Raw genomic sequence first — 23,184 nt, 5'->3', positions numbered from 1 at the left:
TGTAGAAGAGAACCTCCGGCCCCGGCTGGAACACAAACACATACGTTAGTCACAGCGTAGCATAATAGAATACCATAGGGCGGGATGCTTGCTGTCCTGAAAGACTTCTGGAAAACAAGTTACCGGTAAGTCTAACTTGGTCTTTCCCAAGGCGTCTTTCAGGACAGCACCTGAGAGGATAACAGAGACTTACCCCTTAGGGTGTGACAACAGCTTGCAGGACCTTTCTGCCAAACGCCTGATCGCTGGCAGAAGTGAGATCCAGTCTATAATGTTTCACAAATGTGTGAAAACTCGACCACGTCGCCGCCTTGCAGATCTGCTCAGGGGTGGCACCAGCTCTCTCTGCCCACGTAGACGCCAGAGCTCTGGTTGAGTGTGCACAAATTCCTGCTGGAGGAGATAACCCTGCCTGGGAATATGCCTCTGAGATAGCTAATTTCAGCCATCTAACTAAAGTAACTTTAGAAGCCTGAAAACCCTTTTTTCTTCCTGAGAAGAGTACAAACAGTGAATCTGAACGTCTGAAGGACTCCGTCCTTTCTAAATAACTCAGCAGAGTCCTCCTGACGTCCAAAGTATGGAAAGAAGTCTCCTTATTTCCTTTGGGGTTAACACAAAACGTTGGCAGTACTATGTCCTGTATACGGTTCTGAACTGAAGCTACCTTCGGTAAGAATTTTGCATCTGTTCTAAGAATAACTCTATCAGAAAAAATGGAAAGATATGGTTCTTTAATTGACAGAGAATTTAGCTCACTGATCCTGCGTGCAGAGACAATGGCAATCAGAAACACGGTTTTTAATGTGAGAAACCTAAGGGAAGCCTCCACAAGAGGCTCAAAAGGCCCTTTTGTTAGAGACTGTAGGACTACCGACAAATCCCATCTAGGAAAAACCTTAACAGGAGCTGGCCTAGATCTTTTAAGAGCTCTAAAGAACCTGATCACCAGCGGATCTGAGGCCACAGATTTTTCCAAGAACACTGTCAGGGCTGCTACCTGCACCTTCAGGGTACTAACTGCCAGTCCCTTGTCTGCACCATCTTGTAAAAACTCCAAGATGGAGACAAGGCTCCCTGGCACCTGGGCGGCTGACAAACACCAAGTTTTATAACGCTTCCAGACCTTAGAATAAATGGCCCTCGTAACCCTTTTCCTACTTGCTAAAAGGGTCGAGATCAAACGGTTGGAAAACCCCTTGCTCCTAAGGAGCTGCCTTTCAGAAACCAGGCCGTGAGAGCCAGGCTGGCCACTCCTGGATGGTTCACTGGGCCCTGCAACAACAGATCGTGTCTGAGGGGCAGACGCCAACAAGGCTTGATTGCCAGGCCTAGAACTGTCGAAAACCAAGCCCTTTTTGGCCAAAAGGGCGTGATTAGAATAACTGGTACCTTCTCCCTCTGAATTTTTCTTAAAATTAACGGGATTAACTGAAATGGGGGGGGAAAGCATAGCAAAGACGAAATTCCCATGGATAAGCTAGCGCATCTGTGCCCAGCGAGCCATCGCGACTGTCCAGGGAAAAGAACTGGGGAACCTGGGCGTTCACCCTTGAGGCGAACAGGTCTACTTCTGGTAAACCCCATTTTCCGGCAATCATTGTGAATACCTCCGGGTTTAGAGACCATTCTGCTTCCCGAATAGCGTTTCTGCTTAGGAAGTCCGCTACCCTGTTTAGATCCCCTTTTAGGTGGACTGCTGATAGGGATAACAAATGTTTTTCCGCCCACCGAAGAATCTCCATGGCCAGTACCTGAAGCGACCTGCTTCTTGTACCCCCCTGTCTGTTTAAATAAGCCACTGCAGTGGCATTGTCTGTTAGGACCTGGACGTGATGGGACTGAAGCTCCTGAACAAACAACTCCAGAGCTAAGGCAATCGCCTTGAGCTCCCTCCAGTTTGAGGACCTTATTGTCTCCTCTTTGGCCCAGGACCCCTGAGTGAACCGTGTTCCTAGATGGGCTCCCCACCCCCAGGAACTGGCGTCGGTTGTTAGTCTTTTTCCGACTGGAAAAGCCCAGACTAACCCTTCCGATAAGACATCCTGTCTTTTCCACCACCATAGGGACCTTTTTACCTGGGTTGACACTCTCACCTCTGCCTCTAGGGATGCCACTGTGTGATCCCAAGATTTTAGAAGGAAAGCCTGCAGACACCTGAAATGCATTCTTGCCCACTGGACTGCTGGCATTGCTGAAGTCAGAACCCCCAAAGCTGACATAACCTGTCTTACTGTCAGATTTTGGCTGGTCTGTAATAAAGACACTGCACCGGAAATCCTGTCCTTTTTGTCTAAAGGAAGGAAGATTTTTTGCTCCGTCGAATTTATCAGAAACCCTAAAAACCGAATCTCCTGAGATGGGTTTAGGGACGACTTTTGGAGGTTCAAAATCCAACCCAACGCCTCCAGATGGCTGCGAGCTTTGCCTAGATTGGTCTGCAATTCCTCGCTGGATGGGGCGAAAAACAGCAGATCGTCTAAATAAGGAATAACTGCGATTCCCTGAAGACGCAGTGGCGCTAAAGCTTCTGCCATTATTTTGGTAAAAATTCGGGGAGATGACGACAGGCCGAAGGGTAGGGCCCTGAACTGGAGATGATTAACCACACCCCCCAACCTCACCGCCAGCCTGAGAAACTTCTGAGACTGGGGAGAGATCGGAACATGTAGGTATGCGTCTTTTAAATCTACTGACGCCATAAAACATCCTGGCGTCAACAGATTTCTGACCGAAAAAATTGAGTCCATTTTGAACTTCCTGTACCTTATGGACTCGTTTAAAGGTTTTAGGTTGAGAATCAACCGAAATTTCCCTGTCGGTTTCTTTACTAGGAAAACATGGGAATAAAACCCCTCCTGCTGTTCTTGCAGGGGTACCTGTACTACTACGCCCTGTTGCATCAGTTCCTCTAGAGAGGACTTCATGGCCAGGGCCCTTACTGGGTCCCGTGGGGTGTTGGTAATCAGGAACCTTCTTGGGGGGTCGTTGACAAGCTCGAGTGAGTAACCCTGCGCGAGAGTGGTCAGGATAAACTGATTTGAAGTTATCCCTGACCACTGCGGAAGAAATTTTTGTAGTCTTCCGCCCACCCGCAGAGATGAGTCATTGCGATTTTTCGGCCTGTGTAGGAGGACGGAAAAGAATTCCGCCTCTACCCTTCGGCTTCGGGGCGGACCAACTTTTCCTTCTCCCTTGCAACTTGCTGTCCTGATCCTGAGTTTTTTGAGGTCGAAAAAGACGTTTTGGTACCTGCTTTTTCTTTTTGACCGGAAAGGATCTCTTTTTATCGGCTGTCCTGTCAAGATTATTATCGAGGTCAGAGCCGAAGAGCAAGTCTCCTAAAAAGGGTAACCCACACAGCTTATTCTTTGAAGCCGAGTCACCCGGCCAGGTTTTAAGCCATAAAGCTCTTCTTGCAGCATTAGTTAAAGCTGCTGACCTGGCCGATATCTTAATTGCCTCAGCTGAGGCATCTGCAACATAGGCCACTGCCGTAATCAGGGTAGGAAAAAATCTAAGATTTCCTGTTTAGGGGAATCTGCAGCTATATGAGACTTTAACTGGTTAATCCATTATTCTAAATTTCTGGCTACACACGTTGTGGCCATTGCTGGTTTTAAATTGCTCATAACTGATTGCCATGATCTCTTGAGCAAAAGATCCATCCGTTTATCCATCGGATCCTTCAAAACTCCCATGTCCTCAAAGGACAGATCTGTGGACCTTGAAACCTGGGAAAAGGCGGCATCCAGTCTGGGCACCTTGTTCCACACTGCTGCAGGGTCCTCCTCGAAAGGAAAACGCCTTTTGTGGGCTTTGGAGAAAAAGGGCTTTTTCTCTGGATCCTGCCATTCTCTCCTAATGACCTCAGAGATGACCGGATGAACTGGGAATGTTCGGCCCCTAGGCTCATCCAACCCAGCATACATGCGGTCATGGAGTGATAATTCCTTTTTCTCCTCACTTAAACCAAGCGTAGCATGAATGGCTTTAAGGAGCCCATCGACCTTTTCAAGGGACAGTTTGAATTTAGAGGGGGCTACCTCAGAATCCTCCAACTCCTCTTCCGAATCTTTAACGGAAAGAGTAGTGGACTGCTTTTCCCTATCTGAAGGGTCTTCAGGCAGAGATTCTAACACCGGGATTGAGAGAGATCCCTGGGAAGACTCTGAAGTGGAAGGCTGACTAGCAGCCGGGTTTGCTAGTGAGTCACGAAAATTCTGGATCGTGGCGTACAGCTCCTTCTTTACAGAGGCCACCAGATCCTCACATACAGAGGCAGATTCCTCCTTAACTAAAGAAGTAATGCAGGGACTGCATAAGGTTTTCTTCCAATTTTCTCCCAGCTTGGCCCTGCAAGAAGGACACCTTTTCTTTGGGTCAGAGCTCTTAGCCTATGAAGAAAAAGACAAAAAAGGGAAAAAAAACAGGGAACCCTTAGTGAGACCCAGTCTCAGCTTTGATAGGGATCACCACACAGGTGCACTGAGAAGAAACCAGTCAGCTTCTAGTGCCCAGACAGGCCCCTTGCCACCAGGGGGGAAAAGGGAGAGAGAGCGAGACCAAAACGCCAGGAAATCGAAAAAAGAAAGGCAGACTTTAACTGCTGCCTCTTACCTGGGCTTTGCTGGTGCCTGTGCCTGTCCCCACCGCTGCAGACGCTGAATCTTCCATCACAGCTGTGCAGAGATCCACTTGTGGCTAAACGCCGCCTCCGGAGTCACGCCGTGCAGCTGCACCGGACCGGAAGCGGAAATAGGCACCAGCACCTGTCCTCCCTCCTCCCCCCTGCGTCCATGCCGGAAACGACGTTTCAGCTGACCCAATGACCCGCTCTGTCACTTCCGGCGCGACCGCCGAAAAAAAATATGGCGGCGGCACACGCGCGCCGCCGCGCCTACGAACGTGCGGGCCACCGAATCTTCGGCTCTCTCCGAGCACAAGAGGGGGAAGAGGAGCCCGCTTGCTACCGCCGACAAGGCGTGGGTAGGTCGGGAGGACAGCGAGTCTCAAAAGGAGGAAAAAAGGGAAAGAAGCCTAGTCCCTCAGGAACACCTAAGAGAAACAGACTCCCTCCCAAAAGGTGTTCCCTCCGGGCCGGAGGAAACACAAAAACTGATGTGTGGTAGGGAGGCGCCTCCCTTTAAAGTCTGGAGGAAGAAGGTGTTTCCTAACGAGGAGGGTGGAGTCGCTATCTCTCAGGTGCTGTCCTGAAAGACGCCTTGGGAAATAACAAATTCCGCATCTAAATTAATGTAACTCATAATAGTAAAACCTTTAGTATTTGTTCCATTTTGTTTAAATGCGACAAGTTATTTTGGATAATTTGTAACTTCAGATAAAAATTTGTATTCATTATATTCACAGATCAATTTAAATGAAAACACCAATAACTATAATTTAATATTTCAGATTTTTAGGTTTTCAAATTCATTTTGAATGTTTAGATTTTCAAATATTTTCAATTTCCCCAAATTAAAAAAAAAAAATTTACAGATATAAAAAAAAAATTAGAAATTTCAGAAATTTAACTTTGAACCAAAATTACACGTCTAATTTTCATCCTGTGTATGTGACGGTTTGTCATCCACAGAGTGAAGGTTTTCTACATAGACCCCTTTAGTCTCTTGCATAAAAATATTGTCTGCTTGTTTCTGAACACACATTTCTACACCTGCTTGAGATGATCTCGGCCTCACCAATCAAAATGGCTGAAAATCCAGAACCCAGTAGAACCCCGCTCAATGAGATCAGCAGCCAGTGTGGAGCTCCTGGATGTCACACCTCTGGAGTGGAAACCATGTTAGATTTTTGTCTTTACTTTGGCTCCCAGTTTTAAAGCCGCCTTGTACCCAGAGAATCAACTTGCTTGAGGGCATATTCATTTCCTACATTCTTGGCTGGGCGTTTCTTGGAAAGAGCACTTTATTGGGAGTTGTATTTTTTTATTTTCACCGGGAGTTGTCCATTTGGAAATCTGTCCTTGTTCTTAGCAATAGGCATTTTATGCAGCCTCCAACATGTATTTATGAACCTTCTACCATGTGAACAAGTTCTCCACATGCTCAGGTAGGGTTTGCCATTATGGTCATTAAGAGGATGGCAAAGGGTACACTTGTAGGGCCATAACCCTGGACCATTGTTACTGATGCCAGCGCCACAGGTTTATTTTAGTGGAGGTACTTTATATAGACATGTGCACACTGAAATTTTGTTTCGCTTGTCTGAAAAATAAAACACTTAGTTACTCAAAATGTGTTTAATTATTTTGTTTAAAAAATGCATTTGTCTGAAAACCCAAAATGAAGGTCGAATCTGTCATTGAAGGCTTCTGGTGTGTCAAATGTTCTAAGATGATTAGACGGAGCAGCTAAACTGTATGACGCCGCAATCACATTGCCAGGCGAATGTTCTGCCTACAAGCTATAGTAGAATTCTAATGTTGTATAACACTAGTAATATATTACTACTAGTCAACCAACATTAGAATTCTTCTATAGCCTATGGGCGGAGCATTGGACCATAAATGTCCACTCACGGCGACAGCTTTGTAAAATCTTCTATGTCGAATAATCTTGGACTAAGTGTTAGGTTAGGCACATTCAACCACAGGCTCGATGGAAACAGATTGCTATTGTGTTGTCGAACTGTTGTCACAACAAAAAACGAAACATTTGGATCTTCAGATTCTGCACATTTGTCATCTTTTACATCAGTCCCTGCCCTCAGGGAGCTTATAACCTAAGGTCACCAACTCACATTCATACAGTAGGACCAATTTAGATAGGATTCTATTACCATGTCTTTGGAATGTGGGAGGAAACCGGAGTACCTGGAAGGAAAGCCACACAGGCACAGGGAGAACACAAATTCCAGGTAGGTGGGGTTGTGGTTGGGATTCAAACTGGTGACCCTAGGGCTGCTAGGCAGAAGTGCCAACCTCTTAGCCACCATGTTGTCCAGGTTGGGATGCCTTCCATGACCATCGCAAAGTGCAAGGCAAGAATAGTTGGTGCCCATTTCTGTAGAAGTCCGAGCATCATGTATGGCACCATCTGCATTGTTGCCTCACATTCAGGGTCACCCAGTGACTATGCATGGACAATAAAGCAGCAGTGTCATACATTCAGAGGCAAAGGGGGACCCCACAGTGGAGCCCTACTCAGAGGTAGAACCTAGCTCTGGCCAAAGAAAATGTCAAGGATTAAAAGAGAAATACATTTCAAAAACAGTGAGACAGTCTGTCCAGATCCCAGAGCGGTTTCTTCATCAAGTAGACTTTGTGCAGATCACCTGAACTTGGGACCTTCCACAACTGGACCAGTTTGAACTCAAAACCAGCCCTGAAGTCCCAAGGTTCCTCTTGTGGTATCCTTACCCACTAGCAGAAGAAGTAGATGCTCACACTCTTGGGCTTGTTATCTGGTATACACTTTTCCTCTCACCCCCCCCCCCCCCCCCACCCCCACCATTGGCGTTAACTTTGAAGTTCCTGGTTAGGCCGTCAGGATAGAGGCTTACAGTGATAGCAATCTTGACCTTAAAACACTTAGATTGAGGACATTTTTTTTTTTTTTCCACAATGTCACACATATGCTCACCTTTGCATTTATAGAGGAAATTGTTAGTTGTTCCCCATTCCCACATAGGAAGACACAATACAATGTTCTTCACCACATTAGCATTATCTTTGACACCTAGAGAAGAGAAACATTTTCATGAAGTAACACGTGACAGTTGTCAGACAAGAGAAAAACCGCACAAGTGATCCACATGTACATGTCCCCCTCCAAAAATACCTTACTGGGATGCACCATCTTTCTACACGATCGTAAAAAATAAAAATAAAAACAAATATGCATAAGTAAATCTCCATATCAATTCAATAACCCCTTTTCAGGCATTTCAGGGGCCAAAAGAAGATTTACTGCATTCACACTGGCTTAACCTGGCCCCCTGAAAGAGTTACAAACAGAAAATGGATTTATTTTGTATTGGCTTACCCAAGCCCAAATTCCTAAGCCCCAATGAAGGGGGGAGGGTGTTTGGCCCCTGAAAGGCACTGGGTTTTCTCCACTATAAAAAACAATTAAAATTATTAAATATCATGGACGCTTGTTTGGTGCTCTCATTGGACTTTATATACATTTCTATTTGAACACATGGAGCTTTGAGGTTTGGAGAGTCAATGGTGAGGTATCCAAGTGTTTTGGTAGATCATAAGCTTAATAGCATGCAATGCCAAGCTGTAGTTTCTAAAGCAAGAAAAATCATTTGTATGAAAGATATGGACTCCTGAGAGATATTATCTGTACAAATTCATAAGACCTCATCTGGAATACGCAGTTCAGTTTTGGGATATTGGAGAAATGGAGAATGTGTTAAGGACAACTAAACCGATAAGAGGCATGGAGAAGCTCAGCTATGGAGGAAAGATTAGAGGAATTCAATTTATTCTCTTGAGAAGTTAAGGTGGGTCAGCATGAATACATAAGGGCAGTAGCGTTGCTAGGTGGGGGCGGGCCACACCCTGGTGACACCCACGGATTGCAGCACTGCTAACGCCACCGCTGCCCTGATCTGCACCTCGCTGTGTCCCCAGTGGAGCGGGCTGAAGCCGCCTCCTCCGTTTACATCCAGTGAGGAGGAGCCCGAGGGACACACCGCTGTATGCATGTCTGCGGCCGTGTTGTTCTGAGGTCTGTACTGTACACAAGTTTATTTTAAGTAGATGGACATGTGCGAGGAGTGCCGATGCTGATGGGGGTGTCTTGTCTATACTGCGGGGGGGGGGGGGGGGTTTGCACTAAATGGGGGTGTTTGTACTGAGGGGGAATAGTTGGTGGAGGGGTGGGTGACATCAACCCTAGTGACACCACTGCATAGGGGGGGGGGGGGGGGATGTGATACCCATGTATAAATACATAAGGAAAAAAATATGGGTCCTTGGGTGTCATTTGTGCCCATGAAACCTACACTAAAAACTGGCAGTCATCCTGTGTCTTGTTGTCCCTAGATAACCATATGATGCAGATGCTGAAAATGGGATGTGGAAGCCGACAGGCCTGGGTGTCCAAGGACTAGCTCCTCTCAACCAACAGAAGCCTCAAAACAATGTTTTTTCACAAGACAGTCACCTACCAGAGTTTGGAAAGGTGTTACATAAACTCCTCTTTAAAAAAAATGTCCTCAAGAGAGGTCTGCTCCATTTGTGGGGACGAGGCGAGTGCCCAGACTTTCCCCTTGTAATGGTGGATTTCCAACCAATAGTGATGCTTCTCCTTGAGGCCACGTATTTTTAGATCCTTTCACAGGCTTTGAAGAATGAGGGAGCCCATGCACCGCAAGTTTGTGAAGGCATGAGAAGCAGAGTCCCCGGGGTCACTGAGGATTACAGTATCTTGAACTGCCTCTTGCCAGTCATGTACTGCTTGTAACGGTTCTGGGAATGGAAACCTCTCAAGGGTTGGCTTAGGTCTTCCTTTGCTTCAATGCCTCCAAAACTGCCAGAATCCTCCTCCCTCTCCTCTCATGTGTTGTGTGGTCTTGCAAGACCAGTGTCTGCATAAAGTGGGCCTCGAGAGGAAGAGTCCTCTTACTCCTGCTGCTCTGCCTCGAGTGCCCTGTCCATAATGCCATGAAGAGTCTGCTCCAGCATTAACACAATAGTGATCGTCACGGCTCACCATCCTTGTGGCCTCCACAAATGGTGACAGTGACGTGCATGCATCCTTTATGAGCAGCAACTGGCGGGGGGAGCTGAGCTGCCCTGAGCCTGTCGTACCACACACAGGGGTACTCATTGATGGCCCTCTGCTGCATGGGCAGCATTGCCAAAGTAAAGTTTCACTAAGGGACAGGAGGTTGGTGCCATTATCGCACACCACCATTCCTGGCTCCAGCTGCTGTGATGTGAACCACCTCTATGCCTGTCCTTGCAGAGCTGCAACAATCTCTGCTCTGGTGTGGTTCCTGTCCTCTAGACACACCGGTTGAAGCATTGCATGGCACCTTAGTGCCCAATTTATTGAATAGCACCTTGAATGCTTAGGGGGTACTAGCAAGTGGGTAGCCAGCCAATGTTCAGCCCAAACTCATCAGCTTATCCAACACTACTCTGGGTTAACTGTAGGTATGGGATTGTGTAGGTTTTTTTTTTTATGTATTTTTTTTCTATGTGTTGCATAGATGGACTTGGTGTCTTTCAACGTATAGGTTGTATTTGTGTAGCACTTTGTACAATATTTATCGGCGTACAACACGCGCCAAGTTTAGGAGAGAATTTTAAAGGAAAGAAAACTTACATTTAAATGCCTATCTTTGCAGCCTTGCCATTTAAAAATGGTGCCGCCGAGCTACAGAGCGGATGTCCTGTGTATTTCGGTGGCGCTCAGTAGCTCGCGGCCATTTTTACACTCAGTGGCTTTCCAAAAGCTGCGAAGAACCACAGAAAATCTCACAAAAAAAAAAAAAAGTGTTTGGATTGGCGTATAACACGCACTCACAATTTTCCCCTGTTTTTTTTTTCCCCCTCAAAAAAGTGTTATACGCTGATAAATACGGCATTTCCTAAAAACACACTTGAAAAACGTTTGTTATTTTTCTCTACAATGTTTTATTCTCCTACATTCTATAACTTTTGTAAAGCTCTTCCCTTTAGTTATAAATTCCCCCCCCCCCCCCCCCCATTTAGTTTTTTCAGTTGCCATTTTATGTTGTAAGCCAGGGCCGGACTGGCCCATCGTGAAGTTTCCCCGGTAGGCCGCAGCGCTCCCCTCCCACCTCCTTGTTTGTCACATACAGCACGAGTGTTGTGCATCACGGAGCTGGTTCTGCATGTTGGCGGTGCTGTAACAAGATCCCACACCTCTAGACCATCTCGTGTGATAGTAGATTGAATCCGTGCTCTGCCTATTACACAAGATTGTTGGGAGGGAGACCTTGTTACAGCGCCACCGACAGACCCAGATCCATGATACACAGCACACCGGTGTATGAGAGATCAGTGGCAGGCAACGGTGAGGCCGAACTCATCTCTTACATAAGACGAGTATGACTGGAGAAGAAACTATGGGATAAAATCAGGAGCAGCTTACCGAGCCCTGCACTGTGCACCTGAGGAAGTCAGTGACAGTGCCACCAGGCCAGACAGGGGGGGGGGGGGTGAATACAAGAATATAAGGGGGCACTGATAAAATGTTTCCCCCTTGTATCAGTAACCTTACCCCCTGACCTTAGTGTATTCTATGGAAGGTGGTCTCTGGTCACCAGAGCCCCCCCTACATTGCTAGAGTCCCTGGTGTCCCCCTTGATTGACCAGTATGTACACATGTATCCCCTTCATGAAGAAAAATGAGGTGATGTTCGGCTGGCATAATAATGCTATGGGGCTGGTATGACATGTTTCCAGGGCTGGTTTTTATTCCCAGTCCGGCCCTGTTGTAAGTTCTTGGAAGAAGAGCCCTCCCATCTTGTATTGTAACTGTGTGGTCTCCCTTTACCGTATATTGTAAAGCCTTGTACAAACTATTGGCAGTATATAAAACCTGGACGTTAATTGTGGGTTTTACAATTTACTTTTGGCTTGAAAATTTGCTAACATGCTTGAGAAAATAAAAATCCAGTAGCAAAAATGGTAATACACATAGTAGCTCTCAAAAGTGAGTACACCCCTTACATTTCTGTAAATATTTTATTTTATCTTTTCAGTTGATGACACTGAAGAAATGACACTTGTCTACAAAGTAAAGTCGTGAGTGTACAGCTTGTATAACAGTGCAAGTTTGCTGTCCCCTCAAAACAGCCATTAATGTCTAAACCACTGGCAACAAAAGTGAGTACACCCCAAATGAAAAAATGTCCAAATTGGGCCCAAGGGGGTCAATATTTGTGTGGCCACAATTATTTTCCAGCACTGCCTTAAACCTCTTGGGCATGGAGGTCACCAGAGCTTCACAGGTTGCCACTGGAGTCCACTTTAACATCATGATGACACGGAGCTGGTGTCCATTAGAGACCTTGCACTCCTCCACCTTCCATTTGAGGATGCCCCACAGATGCTCAATAGGGTTTAGGTCTGGAGACATGCTTGGGCAGTCCATAACCTTTTCCCTCAGCTTCCTTTACGGAGGCAGTGGTCACCTTGGAGGTGTGTTTGGGGTCGTTCTGTTGGAATACTGTCCTGTGGCTCAGTCTCCGGGGGGGAATCATGCTCTGCTTCAGTATATCACAGTACATGTGACCTTTGCAGACATAGTGCCATTTGCTGGATGTTTGGTGTGCTCCTGGACCTTTCAGAAGGGGTGGCTCCCCTTCAGACCACCTGCCCTCATCTATCCATCAGAATGCATGTGCCTCCATATATTATATATTTTAGTGTTAGGACCACAGATACCAGGGTGCCGTGACGTGGCTCACGCATGCGTTTGAAAATGCATGTGGATTAAACCCCTGCTAACGCTTACTGTTAAACAGGTTTATTCGGTTGTCTGAGCTGGTGGTAAGTAGGCTTTGGTTTTTTTCCTGGGCATTCCCCCGGCTTTTGCCATTCCAAGTGGAACCTGTCCTGTTAAACCTCTGGATGGTCTTGGCCACCATTCTGCAGCTCAGTTTCAGGGTCTTGGCAATCTTATAGCCTAGGCCATCTTTATGTGGAGCAACAATTCTTTTCAGAGCCTCAAAGGAGTTCTTTGCCATGTTGACTTCCAGTGACCAGTATGAGAGAGAAAGAGCAATACCAAATGTAACACACCTGAGACCTTCAACACTAACAAGTCACATGACACCGGGGAGGGAAAATGGATAATTGAGACAATTTGGACATTCACTTTAGGGGTGTACTCACTTTTGTTGCCAGAGGTTTAGAATGGTTGTGTGTTAGTTTGAAGGGACAGCAAATTTACACCGTTATACAAGCTGTACACTCACTACTTTACATTGTAGACAAGTGTCATTTCTTCAGTGTTGTCACATGAAAAGAGAGAAGAAAAGATTTACAGAAATGTGAGGGGTGTACTCACTTGTGAGATAATATGAGAGATTACATACAGTAGATATACTGTAGGGTGTGATTGGAGATAAATCTGATCCATGGCATTATGTTGGATGGATACATCTAAACCAGTTAAGGAATCTGCTGTGATATTTCTGGATAGAACAAGAGAACATTATTATCACCTCATCTTATAAATTGGATGGCCGGCATTACATACCTCGTATAAATTCACAGAAGGAAATTCCTGGGATCGCTATGATAAAGTAAAACAAGATGTCATCAATATCACCCCAAAATATAATATGTACAGAAGAACATCAGACATTTTCCTGCAGAATTGTATTTCTGAAATAATGGAACTTATCAAATGTCACATGAAGATTGAACTGCTGAGCTTTGATAAGCAACACAAACAACCACACGATCATAACCCCTTGATTTCTTTCCTGGCTTTGGCAGAGAGGAAGCACAAGATGGTGGGGAGGACAGCATGGAACATAGCCCCTCTCCTGCAGACAATATCCCTCCTCTACACCTGACAGCTCCAGTATAGACCCACAAAGGGGAGCCCCAGACATCACAGAAGAGACCTGCAACCTCCCCTACATCATATTCTCTAAGGCTCTCTAATGTCTCATTTTATTGTCAAAAGTATCGGGACACCCCTCCAAATGATTGGAGTCAAGTGTTCCAATCACCTCCATGGCCACAGGTGTATAAAAGCCAAGCACCTAGGCATGCAGGTGGCTTCTACAAACATTTGTGTAAGAATGGGTCGCTCTCAGGGGCTCAGTGAATTCAAGAGAGTGGAACCATGATAGAATTTTTGCACAGGTGACAACCGATCCATGAAATGTCCCAACTGCTAACTAGTCAGTTAGTGGTATTATAAACAAAGTGGAAGCAACTGGGATTAGCAGCAATTAAGTGGTAGGCCATGTAAAATGATAGAGCGGGGTCAGCACATGCTGAAGCTCACAGTGTGCAGAAGTTGCCAACTGTCTGCAGAGTCAATAGCTACAGACCTCCAAACTGTGTGACCTTCAGATGACCACAACAGTGCATAGAGAGCTTCATGGAATGGGTTTCCACGGCCTGAGCAGCTACATCCAAGCCTTGCATCACAAAGTGCAATGCAAAGTGTCGGATGTAGTGGTGTAAAGCCCACCACTGGACTCTAGAGCAGTGGAGACGTGTTCTCTGGTGTGATGAATTACACTCCTCTAAGGCAATCCAATGGACACGTCTGGGTTTGGTGGTTGCCAAGAGGATGGTACTTGCCTGACTGCATTGTGCCAAGTGTAAACGGTGTGGTGTTGTCTTTCAGGGGTTGGGCTTGGCCCTGTAGGTCCAGTGAAGGGATCTCTTAAGGCATCAGCATACCAAGACATTTTGAGCAATTTCATGCTCCCAACTTTGTGGGAACAGTTTGAGGGATGGTCCCTTCCTGTTCCAAAAGGACTGTGCACCAGTATACAAAGCAAGGTCCATAAAAGACACAAAAAAATAAAAATAAAAATAAATAAAGTTTTGGGTGGAGGCACATGGCTGGCCTGCACAGAGTCCTGACCTCAGCCTGATCAAACAACTGTGGGACAAACTGGAGTGGAGACCACGAGCCAGGCCTCCTCGCCAAACATCAGCGCCTCACAAAATGCCCTTCTGGAAGAATGGTCAAACATTCCCATAGACACTCCTAAACCTTGTGGACGGCCTTCCCAGAAGAGTTGAAGCTGTTATAGCTACAAAGGGCGGGCCAACATGTACTACAATGAATGCCGGTTAATCCAGATCACCATTTTGTTTGTTATCAATCGTGTTATACATCTAGCAAATGGGGTTACCACCTTTTCTTCAAGCCAAACCTGAACACTTTTAGCAGCACACTGCTTTTTTTTTTCCTAAGGGGGGGGGGGGGGGAGATAAAAAATGGACTCGGGTAAAAAGGGAACGCTGCTGTAAGGGGGTTTCTGCTCTAAGCCCCCACTTGCATTAGAAGTCCCAGCATTCCCTCTTAAATCAAGGTTTCCAAAACACCCCTTAAATCCAAGTCCACAGAGCACCCCTTACCTTAGTGTATGCACTTGCTTGGAGGCAGGATTGAGAAGGGGGTATACGCACTTGGTGGTCATTGTACTTGGTTAGTTGGAGAGCTGAGGTGTGTGCAAGCTGGGCAGCAGGGAGAATCTGTGCTGCACTGGGGGATTAGGGTGGGCCCAGGAACACCTGAGGTTGGGGGGCCACAGTCTGGTCTGAATAATGTTTAGATTTTAAAACCTTGACTGTCGTGGAAATTTTAGATGTATTTATTATATGTATTGTCATAAGAGTCCTCCTGTGTTCATTCTCTCCCAGCCCGCTCTTTTAGAGCTGACTGGGGCAGACTGACGCTGGATGAGATCCGTTAGGTAGTGGATAATATCTTGGGGTTGGAAAGAAAGGTGTTTGCGGAGTGGGGGTATGTCCACCAGCAAAAGGGCCCCTGTACATTGTACAGACGATCGTCTGGGGACATATGCTTGCACTGCGGGCATTGGTTGTGTGCGGATGTGTGCACATCGTCTCTCCTGTGTCTGATCAGCACATGGAGATAGGCGGTGCACATCTGTAGATGGCTTTCCATTCACAAGAGACGAAGAATTATCCAAATATACATTGTTCTCTGGAACAATGTATATATTAAGGATTTCTATTGACGGAATTATAATCATCGTTCATTGGTTTTGTATGGTTTCCATCATTGAAAGAATTTGGTCAGTCTGTGTAACAGACTATTTGAATGTATACATGTCTGTAAAGGTGCCTTGTATTGTATTGTCCTTATATGGGCATTCACATCCTGTTACTGCTGTGAGGTCACATCCTTTGTGGGAGGTGTTCAGCTGTTGGAGGCAAACCCTCCAGGGCGTGGCTTCCAGTGGGAAAAGTAATAAAAAGCTTTGGTCATTGGGGGCTCTCGGGGGGGGGGGGGGGGGCTTGCTGACGATGAAGCAGAAGGAAACACTACTGTTGATGTCTCTTTAATGGGTAAAAGGGCGGCCTGGCTGAGATGAGGATGTAGGTTGCATTGGGGATGTCTGGTCATTGGGATGAATGTGTTGGAAGGTAACATGAAAGCATTATATCATTAAGATGGAAATGGGTGCTTATTGGAAGCAAAGCACAAAGTAGGTAATGGACTGTGTGCATAGCATAGCAGTCAAATTTGCACGACACGGCGAATCCTGGACAGGTGTCAACCCAACTATCAAAGTAAATGTTGACCAAGCATAATATGCAAGACTAAGTTGTTTGAGACCAACAAAAGCAAACATTTCAAGTCAAAGTTTGATAGGGCACAATTCCTCCCACCGACACCAATGATGAGGCACACATTTCTCCCCCACTGGACCTTTGTGTAGAAAGTGGAGACCCTTGACCTAGGAGGATGAGCTGAGGCTGTTCCAATTCCATACCGAATTTATTGGACTGATTGGTGTGTGGCCTCTTCCCTTCAGTATCAAGAAAAATCCCATAAAGAGGGAATTAGGGGGCATTAAAACAGAACTGAAGATGCTAAAAATTCAGCCGAAGAGGCAGAAATATCCTCCTTGTAAAAATATAGAACATGTGAAAGAATAAGAAAAAAATATAAATAAATGAAAATCTCAGCCTTACAGATCTGACCAATTGACTTGACCGCCAAATTCTGCAGATCTCAATCAAATTGAGTGATACATGGAGGCCCCACCTAGCAACACACAGGACTTCAAGAACTGCTACTGATGGATTGGGGGGCGATACCACAGCAAACCTTCAGAGATCTGGTGGAGTCCATACCTGGATGGGTTATGGTGGGTGGTCATAATGTCATCTCATCCATTATCTGATCAGTGTATGGAAGAAGATGAAGTCTCCTTACCTTTTTCACCAGTAACCCGACTCTGGACTCTTCTGCAGTTTCCTGGATAAAATGAACGGAAACAAAATTAGTGAAAATTGTGCATATAATTCCGAGAATAAGACATCTGTGACTCGGGTTGTGATAGGATCAAGGTGTGCTTTTAAAAAGGTCAAAAAATAAAAGTAATATCAAATTGGTATTAAAATTCTGCTGTATTTCTATACACCTCAACAAAGTCTATGTATAAAAACTGAAGCCAATGAAGCTTATTCTGTTATACAAGCCCCATCCTATTGGCCATAATGTGACATTTGATGTTAAATACCACAATCTGGAAAGAAACTGAATTTTGGCCATTAGATGGCGCTAATGATTATAGGTGATGGTTCTATAACACAGAATACGGCATGTTTCATTGGAGCTGTGCAAGTTTGGGTCACAATTGGGTAATTGTTTGATACATTAGACCCCATAATGTTTACTAGGAATGTCATGGATTATTAAAATTGCAGTACAGCTACGAGATGACATTACTGAAATGTCAGATCACCGTATCCTTCATTACCATCACTGAGGAGGTTTTTGATATTGGTCAGAAAATTACCCAACTAGCTGTAAAATTCTTTACATAAACCAACCACAGCGCCTTTCTCTGCCCTGAAGGGGCGGGTTCAAGACCCCCTGCACTCACAGGATGCCCCCAGTGTCACAGATTGAATGAAGCTGGGGGTGTCATTCTACCTGGTAGACTAGGGACATCTAGTTGGGGGGAGAAAGTATTACTGCAGGGCACACAAAATTGTAAAGTATTGCCGTGGGAGTTTTTCACCAAGAGTTTTAGCAGGAACGTGGGGAACAGTTCCGGCACTAAAATAATGAAATGGCAAGGGGTGCTGGAGGGACAATTACTGTATAGGGAAGGGTCCATAGTCACTGTCGGGAGCATTTTTGCTGGGAGGGTTGCTAGCTATGGGTGAGCTTTTACTGGAAGAAAGAAAGAAGAAGAAAGAAGAAGAAAGAAGAAGAAGAAGAAAGAAGAAGAAAGAAGAAGAAAGAAGAAAGAAGAAGAAAGAAAGAAAGAAGAAAGAAAGAAAGAAGAAGAAAGAAAGAAGAAGAAGAAAGAAAGAAGAAGAAGAAGAAGAAAGAAGAAAGAAGAAGAAGAAAGAAGAAAGAAGAAGAAGAAAGAAGAAGAAGAAAGAAGAAGAAGGAAAGAAGAAGAAAGAAAGAAGAAGAAAGAAAGAAGAAGAAAGAAAGAAGAAGAAAGAAAGAAGAAGAAAGAAAGAAGAAGAAAGAAAGAAGAAGAAAGAAAGAAAGAAGAAAGAAGAAAGAAGAAGAAAGAAGAAGAATTCCACCCAAAATGTGGAACTTGCACTCATCTTATTCCTCTCCGGTGCCACCTTTTTTTTTTGGGGGGGGGGGTTACCTGTTTGACAAGTACCCTCCCCTACTTCTAACAGATGTTCACCCCTTCTCCTCCCCCCACCACGCCATTCAGGAAGCGCTGCACACTTCACACATGTGCAGTAGAGACCCAGCTGTGACTCCACAAGGCTTCCCTGTCGGGTTCCCTTATCAGCAATGGCAGCAGCACCCGATGGAAACATCAGCTGGGGGGCCGACATCACTGGATTCCAGGACAGGCAAGTCTGTATTCTCTATAAGGGGTGGTACTGGGAGCAGAACCAAGGGATGAGGCTTGGAGGTGGGACCATTAAGGACAAAGTGGGGGTGAAGCTTGGAATTGTAATTTTTCAAGATACATTTAAAGCCCATAGTACCTTGCTACCTGTAAATATCTGGAATTCCTCAGACAGACTAATTAAAAAAATGATCTACCACTTTCTCCCTGCCCCCCTTTTTGATTATAATGGAGATTGGCAAAAACAAACACAGCCACTTACTTTTGAAGATTCTCACACATCCATCTTTTACTGTTAGGAAGAGAAGAGAGGTCAGAGAACGGCATTAGTAACATCCAGATCTACAAACACAACTTCTATGTGTAGGTGAATGGAGGAGATCAGAGGAGGAGATCCCGAGGGAGGAAATGTTCCATCATCGAAGTGCTTCCAAAAAGATATTTCTCCAATCATCGAATGTACAAAGAATTATTAGTATGAATGTTCAAGCAAGCATGCATAAGAACATTGGGTCACAAATCTACTAGTGTATAGCCAGCTTTAGCAGTGCCCCAGTCTGATGTGCTCCACACTTCACAGAAGAGTAATCAGCGGTGATGGAGAAGCATCGTGACCCTAAAAATAGTAAAGAGCACCGGCTTACAGCAGCCAAGTGACTCCAATACGGTTGGGGAGATCACATCCAGCAGTGCTTCCCCAGATCATTGTAACCGACTGTGGAAGATAAGGAGCCACACACCAGCCATGAGCCCAGTCACCATGTATAGAGGATCAGACTACTGACTAAAGCTGTGGAAGGGAGAAACATGTTGGGAGGTGTGGCTTTGGAAGGAGACAAGCTAAAGCCAATCCTCTATATATTAGAGACTGGAATGATTGCTAGCATGTAGAAGAGGAGGAACCACAACCCAGTCACCATGTATAGAGGATCTGACCTTTGAATAAACCCAAATGAGGGTGAAACATTGGGAGGTGTGGTTTTAGGGAGGAGACAAGGTGAAGCCAATCCTCTATATAGGTTTATTGGGCTAATTGGTAGTGTGCTAGAAGACAAGGAGCCGCACACTAGCGATTAACATGTACAGAGGATCGTACCTCTGACTAAACTCATGGGAGGGTGAAATGTGGAGGCTTTAAGAGGAGATGAAGGTTGTTAATGCTTTAAAAGCTGCTTGCTAGGTGACCAGGCACCCTGGGGTGACTCGAGGTTTCTTCAGGGGGTGCCTTGGCAAAAAGCCAAAAATTACCAATTTTTTTTTTTTTTATTCAGGCCAGAAGGTGGATCAAGCTTGCATTTTAGTTACAAAGCCACATGTTCTCATCATGGACCATTATGACCTTCTAGCCACCGTCATCCTTGCAACCGATGAGCTCGTCATGGATGTTGGTCACCTGCATGGCATTGTTGTTTGACCCTCCTCTGCCCCTCTCCTTCAGAATGGAGGTCACATGACGACATCAGAGCTGGTGGATGTTGGAGACCTTGCGCTCATCTGCCTTCCGTTTGAGAATGCCACAGATGATCAATAGGGTTTAGGTCTGGAGACATGCTTGGCCAGTCATCACCTTTACCCTCAGCTTCTTTAGCAAGGCAGTGGTGGTCTTGGAGGTGTTTAGGGTGGTTATGTTGGAATTCTGCCCTGTGACCCAGTCTCCAAAGGGAGGGGGGGGGGGGGATCATGATCTGCTTCAGTATGGCACAGTACATGTTGCCGTTCATGGTTCCTCAATGAACTGTAGGTCCCCAGTGCCGGCAGCACTCATGCAGACCCAGACCATGACACTCCCACCACCATGCCTGACTTTAGGCAAGACACACTTTTCTTTGTACTGCTCACCTGGTTGACACCACACATGCTTGACAACAGCTGAACCAAATAAGTTCACCTTGGTCTCAGACCACAGGACTTGGTTCCAGTAATCCAGGTCCTTAGTTTGCTGGTCTTCAGCAAACTGTTTATAGGCTCTCGTGCATCTTTAGAAGAGGCCTCCTTCTGGGATGACAGCCATGCAGATCAATTTGATGCAGTGTGTGGTGTATGGTCTGAGCACTGACAGGCTGACCCCCCACCCCTTAAACCTCTGCAGCATTCCTCACAGCACCCATCTGTATTTTCCAAAGCCAACCACTGGATCTGACTGAGCACATGACCTCAACTTCTTTGGTTGACCATGGTGAGGCCTGTTCTGAGTAGAGCCTGTCCTGTTAAACCCCAGTATGGTCTTTGCCACCATGCTGCAGCTCAATTTTAGGGTCTTGGCAATCTTCTTAAAGACTAGGCAACCTTTATGTAGAGCAACAATTCTTTTCAGATCCTCAAAAGGTGTTTGACATGTTAAACCTCCATTGACCAGTGAGAGCCATACCACCAAATTTAATACAGCTGCGACCTAACACTAATGAGTCACATGACACCAGGGATGGAAAATGGCCAATTGGGCCCAATTTGGACATTCACTTAGGGGTGTACTCACTTTTGTTGCCAGCAGTTTAGACATTAAATGGCTGTGTGTTGAGTTGGGGGGGGGTGGTGGGGGATAGGAAATTTACACTGTTATACAAGCTGTACACTCACTACTTTACATTGTGGACAAGTGTTGTTTCATTAACCACTTGCTTACTGGGCACTTAAACACCCTTCCTGCCCAGACCAATTTTCAGCTTTCGGTGCTCTCACACTTTGAATGACAATTACTCAGTCATGCAACACTGTACCCAAATGAATTTTGTGTCCTTTTTTTCCCCACAAATAGAGCTTTCTTTTGGTGGTATTTGATCACCTCTGGGGTTTATTTTTTGCACTATAAATGAAAAAAGACCGAAAATTTTGAAAAAAAAACGCATATTTCTTTGTTTCTGTGACAGAATTATGCAAATTATTAATTTTTCTTCATAAAATTTTGGCCATAATTTATACTGCTACATATCTTTGGTAAAAATAACCCAAATTAGTGGATATTATTTGGTCTTTGTGAAAGTTATAGAGTCTACAAGCTGTGGTGCGAATCGCACAAAATTGATCACATCTGATGTACTGGTGGCCTATCTCGCTTCTTGTGACCCGAACAAGTCAGGAAAGTACAAATACCCCCCAAATGACCCCTTTTTGGAAAGTAGACATTCCAAGGTATTTAGTAAGAGGCATGGTGAGCTTTTTGATGTTGTCATTTTTTTCCCACAATTCTTTGCAAAATGAAGATTTTTCATTTTTTTTATTTTTCTCCACAAAATTGTCATTGTAATAGGTTATTTCTCTCACGTGGCATGTGTATACCACAAATGACACTCCCCAAAAAATTCTGCTACTCCTCCTGAGTATTACAATACCACATGTGTGGGACTTTTTCACAGCCTGGCCACATAGAGAGGCCCAACATGCAGGGAGCGCCATCACGTGTTCTAGAAGCATAAATTACACATCTAACTTGTTGACTATTTATTACACTTTTGAAATACCAGGACAATGACATGTGACACTGATGACAGATGGCACTGATACGTGGCAATGATGACAGATGGCACTAATATGTGGCACTGATGACACGTGGCACTAACACGTGGCACTGATGACACGTGGCACTAATACGTGGCACTAATACGTGCCACCGGTGACAGATGGCACTAATACGTGGCACCAATGACGCGTGACACTGATGACAGATGGCACTGATAAGTGGCATTGATGACACGTGACACTAACAGATGGCACGTGACACTGACAGGTGGAACTGATGACAGATGGCACTAATATGTGGCACTGATGACAGATGGCACTGGGGACAAATGGCACTGACAACAGATGGCACTGGGGGGGGGGCATGGCACTTTTTTTTTAACTTTTTTTTAAACTTTTTTTTTTACACTTTTTTTTTTTCTTTTGTACACTGACGGCTGCTGCAGCCGTTCTTCTCTCCCCTCTCACACGCTGTCTGTGTGAGGAGGGAGAGCGGCGCTGAGAGATGATCTCATATGTTTACATATGAGATAATCTCCCATTGGACACGCCGATCACGCTGTAAACGGCCGCTGTGATTGGCCGTTTACAGCGATCTGTGTTTGCCTGTCCCCGGGGGACACGGCAAACACAGAACTTCCGCGATGCGTGCCCGCGGCGGCGCGCATCGCGGAAGTAAACACCAGGCCGTCCAGGGACGGCCAGGCGAGGGAAGCCGCCCGCCCGAAGGCCGTCATTCGGCTATAGGGCGGGCAGGAAGCGGTTAAGAGATAGAATAAAATATTTACAGAAATGTGAGGGGTGTACTCACTTTTGTGAGATGATATGAGAGATTACATACAGTAGATATACTGTAGGGTGTGATTGGAGATAAATCTGGTCCATGGCATTATGTTGGATGGATACATCTAAACCAGTTAAGGAATCTGCTGTGATATTTCTGGATAGAACAAGAGAACATTATTATCACCTCATCTTATAAATTGGATGGCCGGCATTACATACCTCGTATACATTCAGAGAAGGAAATTCCTGGGATCGCTATGATAAAGTAACACAAGATGTCATCAATATCACCCCAAAACATAATATGTACAGAAGAACATCAGACATTTTCCTGCAGAATTGTATTTCTGAAATAATGAAACTTATCAAATGTCACATGAAGATTGATGGGGCTTGGTCTAGTCATGAATGTAAATGGCCACT

General features: G+C 45.3%; 1 protein-coding gene across 1 annotated transcript in view; it reads right to left on the bottom strand.

Moving 5' to 3' along the window:
* Window positions 1-23,184, bottom strand: part of LOC143957712 (cytosolic phospholipase A2 gamma-like) — a 56,648-nt gene that overhangs the window by 6,421 nt on the left and 27,043 nt on the right. The window contains exons 12-16 of the mRNA XM_077467407.1: window positions 20,673-20,680; window positions 19,260-19,296; window positions 14,845-14,849; window positions 11,029-11,059; window positions 7,605-7,691 (exon numbers count right to left, since the gene is read on the bottom strand). Of these exons, the coding sequence (XP_077323533.1) occupies window positions 7,605-7,691; window positions 11,029-11,059; window positions 14,845-14,849; window positions 19,260-19,296; window positions 20,673-20,680 (168 nt within the window). The remainder of the gene's footprint in view (window positions 1-7,604; window positions 7,692-11,028; window positions 11,060-14,844; window positions 14,850-19,259; window positions 19,297-20,672; window positions 20,681-23,184) is intronic.

This window comes from Lithobates pipiens, unplaced genomic scaffold, assembly GCF_037356315.1.
Source record: "Lithobates pipiens isolate NorthernLeopardFrog02 unplaced genomic scaffold, aLitPip1_a1.2 Scaffold_55, whole genome shotgun sequence".
NCBI classification, from domain to species: domain Eukaryota; kingdom Metazoa; phylum Chordata; class Amphibia; order Anura; family Ranidae; genus Lithobates; species Lithobates pipiens.
The sequence above is the reverse complement of the archived record's forward strand: the minus strand, read 5'-3'. Positions and strand labels throughout refer to the sequence as shown.